The following is a 20,070-nucleotide window of genomic DNA, read 5'->3' on the forward strand; positions in this document are numbered from 1 at the left end:
TTGTAAAATAAAGTACTCAGCTGTGTAAGTTGTATGAGTTTCTACTATATAAAATAAAAAAAACTTAAAACTTTAGAAGAATCATTTGAAAAGAATCTCCCTTAAGTAACCTTAAAATTAAATTAGGAAATAAAAACAGATTTTTTTTAAGTGTTCAGTGTTGGTTTTAAAAAAGACTTACTAATTTGAACTTTTAAAAAATGTCAGTGTTGGCTGGGCGCTGGTGGCGCACCCCTTTAATCCCAGCACTCAGGAGGCAGAGGCAGGTGAATCTCTTGAGTTCAAGGACTCCTTGGTCAATGGATCGAGTTCCAAGACAGCCAGGGCTACACAGAGAAACACTATCTCAAACCTCCCCCTCAAAGAGGTCAGTGTTAGGATACTAATTTAATAGCTTCTTTTGCCTGTTTTCAGTTTTGGATTTTGTTTGTGGTTTTTTTTGTGAGTGTTTTTTGAAATACAGTCTTGTTATGTAGCCTTAACTGGCCTGCAACTTCCTATGTAGACCAGGCTGGACTTAAAAATCGTGGCAGTCCTCCAGCTTCTGCCTCTTGAGTATTACAGAGGTGTGGTACCATGCCTGTCTTTTTTGTTTGTTTGTTTCTTTTTGAGACAGGGTCTCTTGGAACTCAGACTAGCGGGCATTCATTTTGTTAGCCAATGATGGTGCTAAACTTTTGATTTGCTTGGCTTAACCCTCTAAGTGCATATATTCCAGGTGTTTGCCACCATACCTGGCTAATAACTTCTTTGACTGTTTGTTTTTTGGGGGACAGGGTATGGCTATATAGCCCAGGTTAGCCTAGTTTTCATATCAGTCTTCCTGACTCAGCGTCCCAAGTGCTGGGATTCCAGGCACATGCCACCAGAATTAGCTCCTAATTTAGTAACTCTTGCTTGAAAATTGAAAGTTCTAAAATTGATATTATTAACATGAATAATAGGAGCATTATTTTAGCCTTGAAATGACAGCTGGATAAGGAATTTGGGTAGCAGTTTGCTTTGTGGCTCCCTAGAAACAGTGATGCTGAGGCCTTTAATCTCAGCTATCTCAAATGAAAAGATGTATTTTTAAAAGACTAGAGTGATTTATGCCTATTCTTGACTATAATCCCAGTACTTGAGATATGTAGGCAGGATGATTAGAAGTCCGAGGTTATCTTTGGCTGCATAGGAAGTTTGAGACCAGCTTGAATCACATGAGAACTTGCCTGAAAAAAAGGAAGGGGGTTGGAACTGATGAGACATAGTTTAGTGATGGAATGCTTGTTTAACATGTACATGGCCCTGAGTTTAGTCCCTAGTACCACATACAAAAAAGACACTAACAAAGAAAAGGTACGTTTTAAAATTACATTTATTTCTTTATTGCATGGAGGACACTTCACATCCCATAGTGCACAAGTGGACAGTTTGCAGGAGTCTGTTCTCTGCTTCCACTATGTGAGTTCCTGGGATTGAATTCAGGCCGTCAGATTTGTCAGAAAGTGCCATCTCTCTGCTCCCAAAAGATAGTTAATAGAATTTATATGATAGAGATGGGCTTTACTAATACTTCACTAAGTTATTAACTAGTAGAGTTTAATTTTCTTTAATCTTTTAGGTGTAAATATCTATTGGATGAGAAGGGGCAAGAATATATAAATAATATTCATTTAACCCATTCACTTGGGGAATCTTTGGTAAGTTGCCTGTTGTGTAATATATCTTTTCAAAATCTGTATCGTTTGTTTTTCTAATGATTTCTTCCAGTAAAATGTATGGTATACTACTATAATTAATGTATAGTAAACTTTAAAGAAGAGAACTTGAAGAAAGTTTCTAATTCTTAACTCTGAAGCAAATTTTTGAAAAGATCAGAGTAAAACAGTGTATTGCTGTGGTCAGGGTGTAAAGAACTTAAAATACTGAAATCATTTAGCCTTCAGAAATTAGGCTTTTGTGTAATGTACTTTCCACTCACAAATAGTTCCTACCTTCTGGTTTAAAAAACAAAACAAAACAGCGTCTCACCCTGTAGACCAGGCTGGCCTTGTAAACCTACAAGATGTGCCTGCGTTTGCCTCTTGAGTGCTGGCTGAGATTAAAGGAATCTGCCATCATGCCTGGCAATTTTCACCTTAAAAAAAGATTGATTGATTGACTGATTGATTTTTGTGTGTGTGTGTGTGTGTGTGTGTGTGTGTGTGTGTGTGTGTGTGTGTACACACCATGTGTTGTGTAGGTACCTGAGGAAAACAGAAGAGGGCATCAGATCCCTAGAGCTGGTGTTACAGTTACAGGCATATGTGAGCTACCCAATATGGATTCTGGGAACTGAACTCTGGTCTTCTGCAAGAGCAGCAAGTGTTCTCAACTGCTGAGCCATCTCTTTAGTTACTTTTAAGGACAAAGGGCAGGCAAAGCATTAGTGAAATGTGGGAAGCATCCTGGACTGGAATGGGAGTTTAGAGTTGATATGATGGTTCTACCATTAGTTTTTTAGTTTAGTTTGGGTTTGTTTGTTTCCCCTCAGGAAGTCATTTGATCTCATTGGCCCTCATCTTCTTGTCTGTAAAGTAGTGATGTTGGATTAAATAGTCTTAACTTCCTTCTGTTCCATCAGGCTATGCTTTTGTGAATAGTCATGTTTTAAATTAGAATAAAGCCGATTTGTTTTAAGTTTATTAACTTTTCAAATTGAGATAATTGCTTTCTACTAAAGTGAATTCTTACCACTCATATTTCTATTTTAGGTAAGAACTGCTGAAAAAACACCTTCACTAACTAAAAAAATTGGTAAATATGCTTATTAAAATAAATCTGTGTTTAATTTTGTGGCCAAATTATCATGGTATGTTTAATGAAGTTGCTATAAATTTAAGAATTTAATGAAGTACTTATAATTTTCTATCATGTATTTCTGTAGTGAAGATATTAATAGAAAGCCAGGTGTTGCTGGGCAGTGGTGGTGCGTGCCTTCAACTGTGTTAATGAAAATCTTTGTTTCTGTTGTGTTCTTTCTCCATCCAACTGTGATTTCAGATGACACCATCTTCCAGAATCCTATGGTACAAGAAGCTATACGAATGGGATTTAGTTTCAGGGACATTAAGAAAACAATGGAAGAAAAAATCCAAACATCTGGGAGCAGCTATCTATCACTTGAGGTTCTGATTGCAGATCTAGTGAGTGCTCAGAAAGATAATACACAGGATGAGTCAAGTCAGACTTCATTGCAGAAAGGTATGTGTATTTTTTTAAAACGAAAGTAACAACTTTGCAACCCATTCATTTCCTGTTTATAATATCCCCATGGGATAAACATTTTTTACTCTTTTATTATGATAAATTTCAAACATACGTAGAAGTGGAAAGAACAAATGAATCAGTTTCAATAATAAGCAACTCTTCCCCATCTTGATTCTCATCTTCTCCTATCTTTTTTGCCATAGCACTACAAAGTAAATATAAGACATCCTGTGCATCATCATCTACGAATACTTTAATATATAGTCAACATATTAGGGTATTTTTTAAGTATGCCCTCAATGCTGTGTTTCTGAGGCTACTATAACAAAATACCACAGAATAGATTGTTTAAACAAAATGCATTTGTTTCTCACAGACTGAAAAGTCCAAAATCTAGGTCTTCCTGCAGCTAGTTGCCTTCCCAAAGTAGTGTTTATAGCCTCTCAGGTCTTTCTTCCTTTACTTAGTAGAATATTAATTCCCCCAGGAGTTTTCATGCTCATGACTTCATATAAACCTAATTGTATTCATGCATTGCTTAACAATGGAGATATATTCTGAGAAATGTTAACCAATCTCATTATTGAATGAATGTCATTGAATATACTTATACAAACATAGATGGTATATGTCAGTCACTTGATATGGCTTTTTGATACAACCCAGATACTTTGTAAAGATAAGATGTGTGCCATGAGGCTTCTGCTGACATGATATGACATTGTTTCATGGTAGTTATATTTATATGAAGGAGTATATTCTAATAATAAAGTATGTAAGGTAATACGTGAACCAGTAGCATAGTTGTTGGGTTTTTTTTCTTTTTCATTATCATATATTAATATGTATGCTATGTTTTCATATGACTAGCAGCTCAGGAGGTTAGTTAATACCAGCATCATCACAAACATGTGATGCATTATGCCATAACATTAGGCTGGCTGAAATGTCACTAGATATGATAGGATTTTTTCAGTTTATTTGTGATCTGGAACAAATACATGATTTCTAGTTTACCAAAGCATTGTGCAGTAGCACATTACTAGACTTCCTAAAGCCCTTCCTCCGAACATCAACTATGTGGAACGTTAAGGCTGGAGCATATGAATGTTAGGAACACAAAACATTCAGTTCATATCACATTGTTATCACACTTGACAAAATTAACTAATTCTCTAAATCATCAGAAACCTAGTTGGTTTTTAATACCCCTCCTTTTTTTTAGTGCTATAAGGTAAACTCAGGGCCTGATACATGTTAACTGAATGTTCTGCCAATGAGGCACACCTTTCATTTTTCCAGTTTCTTAAAGCATTTCTACACTTGATCCATTTTAATAAAGATCTAAGTAAGATTCACCAGTTTCTTCATTTTAGTTTTAAATGCCTCAATGACATATATTAATTACATATAATGATAGGTTTCATGTACCCCATTTCTTCCACTAATCCCCTTCTAATTTCATACCCCCATCCCCACCCTTTGTGACTCAATGAGTTTCATTAGAGATGTGTGTGTGTGTGCGCGTGCGCGTGCGCGCGTGCGCGCTCCTGTGTGTGCTCCTGTGTGTGCATATGCATGTGTGTGCACATAAATGTAAAGGCCAGAAGAACAACCTCAAGCATTTGAGAAGATACCTGACATAAGTCTCTACCCTTCATGTACACAAGCAAGTATACTTATATACACAGGCGTATACCAGCCACACAAATATAGACACATGTACACACAGTTTTTTAAGGCTCTGCATGCTTTATTATTAAAAAAAATAGCTCTTGTGAAACAGAAAAGCAAACCAGACCCCCAATTTAAACATGACCAAGTCTCCAGTGGTTAAAACATTCAACTCCATCTGATAGGATTGATGGATGACGTAATTCTCCTCCAGTGTCTTCTCTTGGAGTTGTACCTGACTTTGTTACCAGTTTTCATCTAAATCCCTCAGGGGAATAGAGCAGCATTGCCTTTGTTTCTTGGCCAGTAATCTCTTGATTCTGAAAGTCTTGTGGAAAGACATGGCAAGAAACAATCAGACCCATGGCTCATGATAGTGGAGGAAAAGCACACACGTTTTATTTTGTTTTAATACATGAGGGGAAAAATTAAAAAAAAATACATGAAAGGGGCTGGAGAGATGGCTCGGTGATTTAAAAAATTATAGTACTCTAGCAGAAGACACAAGTTTGGTTCCCAGCATCTATGCTAGGTGGTTTGCAACTGCCTGTATCTCCAGATCCAGGATATCTGACACCCTCTTGTGGTTTCCATAAGCACTTACACAAATGTACTATACGTTCACACACACAAATAAATGTTATTTAAAAATAGATAAAAAACACAAGTTCTTAAGCTAAGGCATAGTAGCCCCAGCAATCTATATTCTCAGCTGCTTTGGAGGCTGAGGTGGTAAAATCACTTCAGCCTAGGAGCTCAAGGGCAGTCTGAGCAACATACAAAACCATGTCTCCCAAAGTTTGAAATAATATACTAAAAATATTAGAAAGGGTCACCAAATGTTATCTAGATACCAAGCCTTTATTGTTATGTACCTGGGACATGCTGATCTCGAAGGGAGCCTTCTAAAAAAAAAATACAAGATGAAAGATCCTTGAGTGTGGTGACACAGGCTTTTAATCCTAACACTCTGGAGGCAGAGGCAGGTAGACCTCTGTGAGTTCAAGGCTAGCCTGATAGCTATAGCAAGTTGCAGAATAGACAGAGCTGCATAGAGAGACCCTGATTCAGAAACAACAACAAAAAGCTGCTATAGGCAAGGATATAGAACATAATATTCACCTTTGTGGTATGAAGCAGTTGCCAATGGTAAATTACTAGTCAGGAGCATCCTCAGTATGTGGCTGACTAGAAAAAGTAGAGTTGATCCTATCAGTATTTGAGTTCATTCCATTGGGTCTGTAAAATGAAATCACAATCAAACCCAAGAGGAATAGTAATCCCAACACTTTAGAGGCTAACGCAGAAAGAGCTAGCCTACATTCATGATCATTTTAGGTTACATAGCAAGACTCTGCTTCAAAAGGAAAGGGGTATTCTCAGGATATAGCTTATTTGATAGAGCTTGTGTAGCATGTGGATAGCCCAGGATTCTATCCCCAACACAGCATAAACTGTATGCCTTTAATCCCAGAATTTTGGAAGTACAAACGGGAGGATCAGGAATTCAAGGTCATCTTTTACTACAAAATGAGTTTGAGGCCAGCTAGGATACATGAGATATTATCTCAAAAAGATGAAACAACAGAAAACAGAAAAACAGCCTAGATTATATTATGCTTTTATGATTTCAATGAGCAGCCGAAAATACAGCAGATAAGCTGCTACCAGGAATTATTTTTTAATTGTAGTAAAGTGCACATGAAATTTAGCATCTTATAACTGGGGATATAGCTCAGTGGTAGAGTAATTGCCTAATATACCTGGAGACCCTGGGTTTGATCCCCAGTACCACAAAAAAAAAAAAAAAAAGACTTACCTCACTGGGCGGTGGTGGCGCACGCCTTTAATTCCAGCACTCTAGAGGTAGAGTTCTAGGACAGCCAGGACTGTTTCACAGAGAAACCCTGTCTAAAAAAAAAAAGAAGAAGAGATTAGAGGGGCTGGAGAGATGGTTCAGTGGTTAAGAGCACCAACTGCTCTTCCAGAGGATCCAGGTTCAAAATTCCTAGCACCCACATAGCAGCTCATAACTATCTGTGACTCCAGTTCCAGATGATCCAACACCCTCACACAGATGCACATGCATGCAAAATACAAATACACATAAAATATAAGTTAATTTTAAAAAGAGAGAGACAAGAACAATACTTTTGTCCCCTTCCTACCCAGAGAAACTTCACTGGAGCTCAAATGCGACAGTGCCACTCTCTGGCTTAAAACTCCCCACCAGCTCTCAGGACCTTTAGAACCAAGTCCCAACTCTTCGATGCTTTGCCATATCTTTAAGGGTCAGTTCTTGCTGGCCTTCTGTACTGGTCTCTTTTCCTTCAGAATCAATGACCAGTTTTTACCTATGCTCCTATAAGTCATGTTCTATCTCTTAGAATATGTTTCAGTCATTTCTTTCACCTAAAGCAGTTTCTGTCATTGCTCTGGCCTCCAAGGCCCCTCCCTCTTCTAGGTAACTCCTGTACATTCTGTATGACCCAAGCTAGGTATAATTTCCTTGAAGGGCCTTCATTTAATACCTTAGTCACCATAGTGTATCAAAGTTTCCTGTTTATTTATGTTCCCTACCTGTCTGCATATTGGATGCCTAAAATACATGTATGTATTTATTAATTGTATACCAAGTGTCTAAGTAAGTGTTCAATAAGTACTTGAATGAAATTAAACTATTACTTTCTAAACATATTTTGTAAGTAATGTTCCCTTCTAGGACACTAAATGTCATAAAAAGATGTGATGCCCCGCATACTGGCACAAACCTTTAATCCCAGCATTTCAGGTGGCAAGGCAGGCAGAAGTTCCAGGCCAACCAGGGCTTCATAGTGAGACCCTGGTTTTTTTGTTTGGTTGGTTGGTTGGTTGGTTGTTGGTTTTTTTGGTTTTTCAAGACAGGTTTCCTCTGTATAATAGCTCTGGTTGTCCCAGAATTCACTTTGTAGACCAGGCTGACCTCACACTCACAGAGATCCGCCTGGCTTTGCCAGTACTGGGATTAAAGGCGTGCGCCACCACACCAGGCTTGTTGTTTTTAAAGGAGCTACATAGTTAAATAGGGAAATGCATCAAATGTTTCCATAATGATATATATGATGTGTGTGTGTGTGTGTGTGTGTGTGTGTGTGTGTGTGTAATAAAGTAATTCCCATGTGCCCGTGTGACTAGCACTAGAAGTTTTAGAGTTAGTAGAAGAGCCTAGCAGGGATGGGGTGACTGCTCAGTGGGTAAAGGCACCTGCTTCCAAGCCTGAAGACCCGGCTTAAGTTTGATCCTGGAACCTATGTAGTTGAATGAGAGAAGCAGGTCTTGAAAGTTGCCCTCTGACTTTCAGACATGTGCTAAAATATACACACCCACACAAATATAAATTCAATAAATTATTTTTTTAAAAAGAAAACTTTTTTTTTAATGCCACAAGAGGTAGGGATGTGGCACAATGAATAGTATATAATATCCTCGACTTCCATACCCAACATCAATGACACCTCCTCCTCCAAACATACATACCAAAGGAAAAAAACAAGTAATTCTCACTTGAGGCCAGTATACAGTGATTACAACGATAGTTAAAATAGGTAATTATTTGTAGTGCCTAGCACATAATATTTGTGCTCTATTACTGTTGATTGTTGCTGGTGTTATCATATATAACCAGTCACAGTTTTGTGGCATATTTGTTAGACTTTCATAAAATCTGTTTTGGCAAAAGTTCAACTAGACAGCTACTTCAGTATCCTATATATATGCTAATCATACCCAAATATGTTTTTTGTTTGGATACCCTGCCAAATTCTCCAATATAGCTGAAAATATAAAGCCTCTACCTCCTTTTGTATTTCCAGTAATTCTCATCGTCTCCTTGACACATTAGCAAACCCAACTTTAGTTCCTCTCTCTCTCTTTAGCCCTCATGTCTAAGCACCAAATCCTACTTGGGCCACTGGCGAAGTGTCTGTCAAATGGATCCTTCTTACTAGTGCCCTTCAGAGATGTTGCTTTTACTTCATCCTTGCTTTTCTGCCTGTACTTAAATGTCACAGTCCACCTCTTTCTCATGATGCCTTCCCCAACCAGCCAGACAGAAGAACTTGTTCATCTTGCCCCAGAGCACTTTGTTTGTAACTTTATTATAGTACTTACTACTGTGTACTTTGTACTTACCTCTCTAGCTGCAGCTCACAGTCTCTCCCACTAGCATACAAACTACTTAAGAATGTGTGCCATTGTGTGAGTCATTTTCATGTCTCCCAAGACTTGAGTGTCTGGCACACAGAAGGGGTTCAGTGTTTCAATGAATTTAAACAACAAACCCAAAAACTAGTATATGTTGTTTTTCTCTTTGTGCAGACATTAGTACTGAAGAGCAGCTAAGACGCCTGCAAGAAGAGAAGCTTTGCAAAATCTGCATGGATAAAAATATTGCTGTAGTTTTTGTTCCTTGTGGGCATCTGGTCACTTGTAAACAATGTGCCGAAGCAGTTGACAAATGTCCCATGTGCTACACAATCATTACGTTCAAGCAAAAAATTTTTATGTCTTAATTCAGAGCCACAGTAGGCATGTTATGTTCTTCTTACTCTAATTGAATGTGTGATGTGAGCAAACTTTAAGTAATCAGCATTGCATTCCATTAGCATCTGCTTCCAAGTGGAAACAAATGTTAACAGCACTGTTGCAGTCTCAACTTTGAATTTCTAGATCTTTCAGGTTATTAGCTATATTGTTTATCCAATTTTTTACTCAATTGAAACCTCGGACAAAGAAGCATTTAATATTGTAACTTTTCGCCTTATGTATTTGTAGTACACTGACTTGATTTTTATGTGTAAGTGAATTAATCACCTGCATTTTTCATTCCTTTTGGATAAGCTTAACAAATGGAGTGTTCTGTATAAGCAGGGAGATTTGAGTTAATCTACCCAATCACTTAATTTGTTTATTGTGAATATGGAATGAACTGTTCCACACTGGTGGGAGGATAAACATTGTCTTTAGATGTTTGTTTCTGTGTTTTATGATTCTGTCTGTTTCCTTTCAAAATTATAAATGTACTTGTGTGAATGATTTTTTTCCAAGTGGTTTTGCCATCTCCCAAAAGATATTTAATGGTAGACTACTATCTAACCAGCATATACTAACATGGAAAGACAACAAAGATATAGTAAGTGTAAAATACAAATGGCAAAACACTATGTATAGTTTGAGCCAAATCAAGGTGTGTGAGTTTTATATCTGTATAGGACAAAAGAGATTTGGAAAGATATGCATCACACTATTAAATATGTTTTTTTTTTCTTGAGGGGGGTGGGGGCATGGGTCTTAGAGGGGATTATAGGAGCCCTTCTCTCTTCTTTTCATTTTATTCTGTTTGAAGTTTATATAAGTATGTATTACTTTTATATAATCAGAATTTTTAGGAAATATTTTACTGATTTAAAGGCTTAGGCATGTTCAAACGTCTGCAAAACTACTTATCACTCAGTTTTAGTTTTTATAATCCAAGAAAGCAGGCCAGTTAAACTTTCTGGTGCCAATGTGAAGTTTAAATATTTTTGTTTTACCTGCTTTGTGGATGAAAAATATTTCTGAGTGGTAGTTTTCTGACAGGTAGATCATGTCTTCTTATCTTGTTTCAAAATAAATATTTCTGATTTTGTAAAATGAAATATAAAATATGTCTCAGATCTTCCAATTAATTAGTAAGGATTCATCCTTAATCCTTGCTAGTTTAAGCCTGCCTAAGTCACTTTACTAAAAGATCTTTGTTAACCCAGTATTTTAAACATCTGTCTGCTTATGTAGGTAAAAGTAGAAGCATGTTTGTATACTGCTTGTAGTTTTAGTGGCAGCTTTCCTTGTTGAGATTCTCATGTCAGTTTGTGTCTTCAAAGTTTCATGTGAGTTTTTACTGTTAGGTGAATTAAGATGTATATAGTACAGAATGGTAAGTCTTTATGTTTGTTTGTTTCTTGACTAGTAATGGTAGTAAATACTTTTAAAATATTTTCTCAAGATCCTTAAAGCCTCTTGGAAATTGTAACATACTGACAAGAGTAGTTGTTTAAATATTTTTTAACAACTTGTGTAAGAGTCAATATGAATAAAATCAAGCTAAAATGCTTCATAGAACGCAGGATTTACCTTAAACGATTATCATTATAGACCTCTTATAGAGACTGGTCTATTTTACTACAGAGAACAGTTTGGGAGTGAAACTGTTACAGTTTAGACTTTTTGTTGTATTTTCTAAGAGAAAGAGTATTGTTAGGTTCTCCTGACATCTGTTGACTACTATGGTAAGTGATGTTATTTTAATTGCAAATTTAAATAGAAATTAACAGAATTAAGTACATGACTTCTCTCTCTCTCTCTCTCTCTCTCTCTCTCTCTCTCTCTCTCTCACTCTCACTCTCACTCTCACTCTCACTCTCACTCTCTCACTCACTCACTCACTCACTCAAATCTTTAGTTCCTTCCATTGTCTCCTACTTAGGTCCAGTTAGGTAGTCATTAAGTTGAATTTGATCTAAATTGACTAAGATTTAAATTTACATTTAAAGCATTCTACAAGGGGAAGAAATGTTTTATAAGATACTTCAGGTACAAGTCATGTAGGTAGTTTGTTTAATTGTTATCCAAGGATTCAAGGACTGAATTGTTTTTGAATAAGGCTTTTCTTGTTGTGGGAGCCTCAGTTCATCAAAACTCTCTTTTTAAAACTTGTGTGCTGAGAGTTAAGCAAGACCTCTTTTTTTGTCTTCATGAGTTGCGAAATTGAATTCATGAAGCTGATGTGGCTAACAAGTTTATTTTAAGAATTGTTTGGAAAATGCTGTTGCTTCGGGTTCTTAAAATTACAGCACTCCAACTCTAATCAAATTGTTGGAGACTTACCAGAGTTGGTCTGAGCTCACACTAAAACAAAACAAAACAAAATACTAGATCCTTTCCAATATAGCTGTGTAAAAGATTGGTCACTTAGAAGGTCAAAATACAACCAGATCCAAATCACCCCCGAGAGTTCTCTATCTGTGTTGATGTTCTTTTCTGTATAAAGTTCACTGTAGGATTTTGAAGTAACCATCTATTTTGCTACATATTAGTCGTGTGAAGTTTGAAGTTATTTTGTAATAGTTAATTTTATTTGTAATTCACTGTTGTTGAAAATGTTTGTGTTTGGCATTTATTAAATAAATACAGTTTATTTGATTAACAGCTTAGCATTCCCTTTCCTGCTAGATCTTGCCTCTTCCTTTGATTAGAGGTAGAGGTGAGGTGAGTGTAGTAAGTGAATATAATGTGATTTGGCCATATTGTTATGACATTTTGTTGTTTTGTTATTTACAATGTATGGGTTTTTTTTTCTGTTTTCATTTTAGTAAGGTAAAATTTCTATCTTGAGCTCTCTGCATGGAAACTACCACCCCAGCATTAGCTGCATGTATTTTTCCCATTAGACCTAAATCATGAAATAGATTGTATGTCGTTGCTATTAGAGAAATAAGAAAATGGAGAAATATCTGACAGATAGCATTTTAGTCAAATCTTCTCTTTTTAAAAAAGTAACCATCAGTGAAGAAATAAACTGGCTGTATAGGCTTCACAACCTGAGTTCAGATCTCCAGAGCCCACAGGAAAGCTAGGTGCAATAGCACGAGCATCTGCAATCCTAGAATGCCTACATGAGACAGGAAGCAGCTAGGAGAATGTCCAGAAGCTCAAGGTCAGCTAATTTGGCTTAGGCATTAGTAAAGAGACACTGTTAAACAAGATGGAAGATAAGCCCTCACCAACACCCAAAGGTTATCCTTTGGATCACCTGCCCTCCACACATGCATCATGGCAGGTATCCACCTATACTCAGACACATACACAAAAGAGAAAAAACAAAAAGTAGCCATCTGTGAAATGAGAGTATTACATTAACCATCTTCTCCAAGATGGTGGAACTCAACTCAAGAATATATCTTATATGCTCTAAGTGTTAATTCTTATCCTAAAACTTTTTTTTTTTTTTTTTTTTTCTGAGACGGGGTTTTTCTGTGTAGCCCTGGCTGTCCTGGATCTCTCTCTGTAGACCAGGCTGACCTCAGACTCAGAGATACGCCTGCCTCTGCCTCCCAGGTGCTGGGATTAAAGGCATGCGCCACCACTGCTCAGCTTCATCCTAAAATTTTTAGACCCTTCCATGGGTTTGCCTTGGACTAAAGCTTGAAAGACAGCCTGGAAAGATAGCTGTTGAGAGTACTTGCTGCTTCTGTAGAGGCCCAAGGGTTCACAGCGCCCACATGGTGGCTCACAACTGCATGTAACTTCAGCTTCAGGCTATGTTGTGTCCTCTTCTGGCCTCCATGAACACCTACATGCGTGTACATACATACAAACATACACACATACATGTAACATAAAAATAATCGTAGAGCTTAAATGACATATTAACTTTTAGTCACTATTACTCATTTCTGTGGATGCGTCTTATAATGAAGCTATAAATTGCAATAAAATAGACCAGTCCTTTAAAAAATATTTAAATTATTTTTTGAAAAACTAGAAAAAAATATTCTTACTAAATTCAGTTGAGTTTTCCTAATAGAAACAATCAACTTATTCCCATTTTAATATTTCAGTTTGGCTCTGAATCATTTAACACAATGTAGATTTCTTCCTTCCTAATGAAATCACAGACTATTAGCTAGAAATTACCTTAGAGAGTAGCTCATTCACACACCACCACCCTCACTTTATTGCTGAGGTAGATCCTTTCCTGGGACATAGTTTGTAGTCGAGAAACCCCTCACCACACCAGCTACCTGTCCTGGGAAGTGTCGGGTGTTCATTTTTAACAATTCATTCCATTGTGCTCCAATTTTCACTGCACAGGAAGTAGCGTTTTATCATTGCTACAGTAGGACAGTCCCTACTACTTCCAAATTAAATAATATCACATTAATGCTTGAGTGGTAAAGTTCTCATTCGGAAGCTGCAGTTTGCAGATGTGAGTACAGATGTTTGGCATTTACTGTGTGCTTATGTATCATTAATGGAACATTTAAGATTACTGTGTGAGTTTATTTTTATCACTGTCAATACTTACCTACAAGCTTGCATTTTAAATTGGATGTTAATAATGGCTTTAATGTAGTTTCTGGTTTTGCATTTTTTGTTGTTATACTTCACCTGACAGAATGACCAATTGTTGTTGTGTTAGTGTTGTGAATAATTAATTATGTTAAGCATTTTGAGACAGAATACTATATTTGTGAATATAATTTTATGGCTTTTTTTTTCATTTAGTGGATACCTTTCAGTATGGAAATTTATGAAAATTGCTTTCTGCTCTATAATCTGTCATTTGTTGTAGATTAAAGCTTATTTTTCTGTGACTAAGACTTATTCAATAAAGCACTATTCTTTAAAATGATATCTTTTTTGTATTTGATTTTGTTTTGTTGAGAAAGGATTTCATGCATCAACCCAAGCTACTGGCTGTAAACTCAATATGTTGATGAGTAACCTTGAACTTCTGATCTTCTGATCCTCCTTCCCCTACCTCCCTAGTACTGGGATTGCCTGATATATGGAGCATTGAGGATCAAACCCAGAACTTCATGCATGCTAAGTTCTATCAACTAAGGTAGATTGAACTCAGGTTAGCAGGCTTGGCAGCAGGTACCCTTACCCACTAAACCACATACACACAGACACCTACCCCTCTTCGAAATACATTGTACACATAATTAAAAGTAATGAGCCAGGCAGTGTGGTGAGTTCCAGGACAGCCAGGGCTACACAGATAGAAACTCTCCCAAAAACCAAAAAAAAAAAAAAAAGGTAATGAATCTTTTTTTAAAAAATACATTTAAAATAGGGCCAGAAGTGTAGCTCAGTGGCATAGCACCTGCCTAACATACATGAGAACCTAAGTTTAATCCCCAACACCAGAAAAAAATTAAAATATAAATAGTTAACACCATTCTCCTCACAGAGTAGCTTGTTTGCATTCAAAGACCATATAGTCACTGTAAAACCAAAGGTCGAACAAGCAAGAAATGGTGATCCTAAGAACCACTGCCCTACCGAGGCAGGCAGGAATGAGGAACTTTCATGAGTTAGGGTACATACTGGCCAGAGTTTCAAAATGTGAGAGCAAGTTGGTCTGATACAGGTTCCCTAGATGGAAATTTACAAGTAGCTACTTCAAGTGACTACTGTCCTGTCCCTTCTAATCCACAATACAGATTCTTTTTTATTATTTATTTATTTGTTTATTTATTTATTTATTTATTTATTTATTTATTTATTTATTTATTTATTTATTATGAATACAGAAGAAGGAGCCAGATCTCATTACAGATGGTTGTAAGCCACCATGTGGGTGCTGGAAATTGAAGTCAGGACCTCTGGAAGAGCAGTCAGTGCTCTTAACCTCTGAGCCATCTCTCTAGCCCCACAATACAGATTCTTAAATGAAGAATTCTATTCCAGCCAGGTGTTATGGCACATGCCTGTAAACCCAGCATATAGAAGGGGAAGACAAAAGGAGTTCAAGGCCAACTAAGGATACATGAGACCTTGTTTTTAAAAAGAGAAACGTATTTCAGGCCGTCTGTGCAGGGACTAGTTAATCTTTGACAATATTATCACTGTCAAAAATCATTGTCATTATCAAAAAACAAACAAAAGACTTGCCAACAGATCTGGCTTTGAGGTAGGGTCTTAATCTATAGTCCCAGCTGGGTTTAAATTTAGCAATTCTTTTGCCTTGGCCTCTAAGTGCTGAGACTGTGGGCATGAACCACTATGCCCAGCTCACTTACAAAAAACGTTCTCCTGCATACAGTATATATTTGAACTTTGTAATGGTAATATTGTAACTCAGTGCTGAATTCAGAATAATCCCAAATTGTTGATTGCCTCTAAACTACCCTGATCAAGAGCTGGCAAGGTTGTTGAACAGGTAAAAGGCACCAACAAGCCTGATGAGTAATCCTCAGAACCCATAGGGCGGAAGAAAAGAAAGAACTTCTGCATGTTTTCCTCTTGGCTTCCATACATACTGGGTACATATGTGTGCATGTACACATGTATGGCACACACATATGGTTTTAAAGAACTACCCTTTGATCAAGCAATGAAAGAGTTAAGGATTTGAAAGCTCAGCTGTAAGTGCTGGTGGGTGACAGCAACCGGATGAGATTGTGCAGAACGGATCTGCACTTCTACAGAGCCAACACTTCAGTGAAATGTGAGCCGTTAATTTGGAAGGAAAGAATTTCAGAGTTGGAAGGAGTCAGCCTTTCTAATTCATAATAATTAACAGTTCTGATTTTTTTTCCAGTTCTGAAATTTTTCAAGTGTGGCACAAAAGAAAGCAGATAGAGTGCTCAGTCTTTAGATGATGAGAGTTGTGTAAATTGATCATGTAGGTCTATATTGTAACTAAAATAATGGTCTCGGTAGGTATAAGGCTAGATGACAGTTTATTTAGTATTTTAAGTCTTAGTTTGTGTGAGATTTCCAAGACAACATAATGACTCGTAATAAATGACAACAGCACAGAAATCTTTTGCATGTGCCTACACTTACTAACCTTAGGCTTCTGTATAGATATTGGAAGAACACTGGTTTCTTGTTTGTTTCTCTGTGTAGCTTTGTGCCTTTCCTGGAACTCACTCTGTAGACCAGGCTGGCCTCAAACTCACAGAGATCCGTGTGCCTCTGCCTCCTGCATGCTGGGATTAAAGGCGTGAGCCACCACCGCCCGGCAGGAATACTGGTTTCAAATAAAGAATAAAAACAAAGGAGAATCAGATTTTCATCATTTTGTTCTTTCCAGAGAATTTGAAGAAAACCTAGGATATAATTAATTGAGATACTGTGTATTGAATCGGCAGTCTTGTTCCAAACCTAATTTCTTTCTGAGACAGGGTCTAATGAAGCTCAGGCTGGCCAGCAGAGATTACAGGCATATACGTACCACAATGTCTCACTTTCAAAATCTTAATTATTTCAGTAGCTTTTACTGCCAAACGTATGCACATATTTAGATAGATATAGTCTTAGCATTTCCTAGGATCAAACCTAGAGCTTCACTTAAACTAGGGAAGTACTTTATTGCTGAGCTATACACCCAACCCCCCAATGTGTATTTTACATTGAAAATTACCAATTACATTTTTTTGTTTTTTAAGATTTATTTATTTTTATGTACATTGGCATTTTACCTGCATGTATGTCTGTGTGAGGGTGCCAGATCCCCTGGAACTGGAGTTCAGACAGTTGTGAGCTGTCATGTGGTGCTGGGAATTGAACCTGTGTTCTCTGGAAGAGCAGCCAATGCTCTTAACCACTGAACCATCTCCCCAGCCCCTCGTGTACATTTTTAAAATAAACTTTCTTTGTATATTCATTTCTCATGTGTGTGTGTGTCTGTCTGTCTGTTGTCTGTCCATGTGCTTGAGCACAAGTGTTCTTTCTTTAGCTTTGTTACATTGCTTGATGATAATTACTAGGGATTTCTTATGTAAAGAGTTTTGCATTTTTAGCTAAGGCATTGAAAATGTATTTGCTCATTAAGTACTGGAACTTATTTTGCCAGAAATTAGGGTCTGTTTCTGTGAGATCAGTAGTAGCAATTGTCTTGAGGCAAAAGAAAGACATGAGAGTGTGTGAACACAAATTGATGTTTCCTAGGAACTGTTATTAAAACAATAGACTCTAAAATAAAATAAAATTAAAAAAAAACAATAGACTCCAAATCCCACCCCCTATAAAAATCTTCTGTCTTTTTAAATTAATTTTATGAAATAGGGAAAAACTTTCTAAAATTATTTTTCATTGAATATACAAACATGGATCTTGGCTTTATTGGTAAAAAATTAGCAAATGTTTGTGTTAATCATTAAGAGTATGTCCTAACAGATCTGGAAAAACCTGTTCTTCTTTCAGCTACATTTTATTTGATTATTAAAATGAATATACTCTACTTCTTAGCTTTCTGTTATAAACTTTTCAGATATGTTATATTTTATGTGAGCTGTAAGAATTAATGGAAAAGTCAAGTGCTAACAGTAGTTATAAACCAATATTTTTTCACGTACATGAAATGAGCATAACAAAATATATTCATAATGGATATAGCTATTCTTGTTCCTCCTGCCTTGTGTGATTGGGAAGACCATGTGAGAAAATGTACATGAAAGAGAGTTGAAAGGAATAAACCCTCTGTAAGCCTGAGGGATCATTCCTCTAATTAGAGTGTATTGAACTAATTACAGGTTAGTTTGACACAAAATGAAGCAGTTGAGGACCAGCGTCTGATTAATCAGGGATGTAGGATGATGAAATGCATTCATAGCTCTCAAAATGCTTCACATCTATTTTCTCTTTTGCCTTCCGCTCTACATGGTCATGTGTTGTGCTTAAATCAGAAGAGCATGTAATGGCTCAGGGGGAGTTGGGGAAATTGTTGCTGTGTAAAATCATAAAAATGATGTTCTTAAACCACAACATTCAATTGATCTTCAAATAGGGAGGTAGCGATGTAGCTTAGTGGTAGAGCACTTTGCCTACTACTAAGGCCCTGGGTTCAATTCCCAGCCCAATAACAAGAGCAGCAAGCCTTGTTATGTGGCCCTCACATAAGAATTTGGGGGAGTCAAATCACTTTTTTAATATGTGACCATAAGAATGTGGAAAATATACTTAGGCATGATAATTTGTGTCCTCACAGGATTTCTTTTTTTAAAATATATTTTATTTTATTTTTTTTATGTGCATTTGTGGTCTTGCCATGGGTGTTGGGGTCTCCTGAAACTGGAGTTACAGACAGGTGTGAGCTGCTATGTGGGTGCTGGGAATTGAACTCGGGTCCTCTGGAAGAAGAGTCAGTGCTCTTAACCACTGAGCCATCTCTCCAGCCCCTCACAGGATTTCTTGATACATCTCTAAAACTAAATTTCAAAGTACTTTACCTACTTCATTTTATAACTTCCCTTTGAAATGGACAGTTCTTTGTAATTTTGAAAGTAGTGAAAAAGCCACAGTGATGTTAGGTGACTTACCTAACTCATGCAGGTAAAGTAGAGACGAAGTCATAAGAGCCTTTACCGCTGTTACATTTATTTGTTTGTTTATTTCATATGTGTGTGGGTATGCATGCCACAGAACACATGTGGAGGTGAGAGGTCAGTTCTCTACTCCACCATGTGGGATCCAGGGCTTGTATTCAAGTGGTCAAGCTTGGTTACAAGTGCCTTTACCCACTGAGCCATCTCGACCACCCAAGAGCCCTCACTTTTCCTCTGGTACTCTTAATACCATGCCATTGTGTGTCTCATTCATTATATTTGTACCCTCTATGTAATTTGTGGCTGAGGAGCCCTAGACCTAGAGGTTATATGACTCACCTAAATCATATGGTGAATCACCAGTCAAGCAGTTCTTACAGGCAGCAAAACTGTTTCTAGCTAATTTTTGGCATGAATTAGCTAAATCGATTGCCTTGATGTCTAACACGTATGCATCCAAATTCAGGCTCTTCGGTTTGTTTAGGGATTTTTTATTTTGTTTTGTTTTCATGGTAAGACCTGGCTGGCCATAGGATATCAAGCCACAAAATCAAATTAGAGGTGATAAATGCTATGTGAAGACCTTAATCTGCCTGGTTTAATTTAAGCCTTAGCCTGTCTAAGTGATTAAACTTGACTTGGTAAAATGACTCTAAAATTCCAAAATATGTAAGTACATTCCTAATGTCAATTTTTGGGGTGTGGGGGGATGGGATGTTTGATATTGGTGGCACAATAAAAAGGTGCAGGCAAAAGGACCAGGCATTTGAGGCCATCTTAGGCTCCATATTGAGACTGTGTCTCAGAACAAACAAAAAGGAGTTTGGAAATGGAGGCTGAGGGTGAGTGTAAGTAGGTCAGTGACAAAGGCTTACCTAATGTGTTTGAAGCATTAACTTCCATCCCTAACACCAGAAAAAAAAAAAGGGAAGAGAACTATGTTATTACATTGACAAGGCAAACATTGGAAGTCAGGATGTTGCTGCACGTCTCCCTAAAGTCACTGTGTTCCCAGTGCTGAGGACACTACCTAGTCCTTTAGTAGGTCATTGCTGGACACTGGGTTAATTATTGTTCAGCATGGAGA

General features: G+C 37.1%; 1 protein-coding gene across 8 annotated transcripts in view; it reads left to right on the plus strand.

Annotated features, from left to right (window-relative positions):
* Positions 1-12,667, plus strand: part of LOC114701517 (X-linked inhibitor of apoptosis) — a 51,070-nt gene extending 38,403 nt beyond the window's left edge. For 7 of the 8 annotated variants that reach the window (XM_037199325.1, XM_037199327.1, XM_037199326.1 and 4 more), the window contains 4 exons: positions 1,604-1,682; positions 2,736-2,778; positions 3,025-3,225; positions 9,262-9,496. In XM_037199325.1, coding sequence (XP_037055220.1) covers positions 1,604-1,682; positions 2,736-2,778; positions 3,025-3,225; positions 9,262-9,455 — 517 coding nt within the window. In that variant the 3' untranslated portion in view covers positions 9,456-9,496. Of the gene's footprint in view, positions 1-1,603; positions 1,683-2,735; positions 2,779-3,024; positions 3,226-9,261 lie in introns of all 8 variants that reach the window. The other variant, XM_028881620.2, reaches the window with a different exon arrangement.
* Positions 12,668-20,070: the final 7,403 nt, after the last annotated feature.

This window comes from Peromyscus leucopus, chromosome X (assembly GCF_004664715.2).
Source record: "Peromyscus leucopus breed LL Stock chromosome X, UCI_PerLeu_2.1, whole genome shotgun sequence".
NCBI classification, from domain to species: domain Eukaryota; kingdom Metazoa; phylum Chordata; class Mammalia; order Rodentia; family Cricetidae; genus Peromyscus; species Peromyscus leucopus.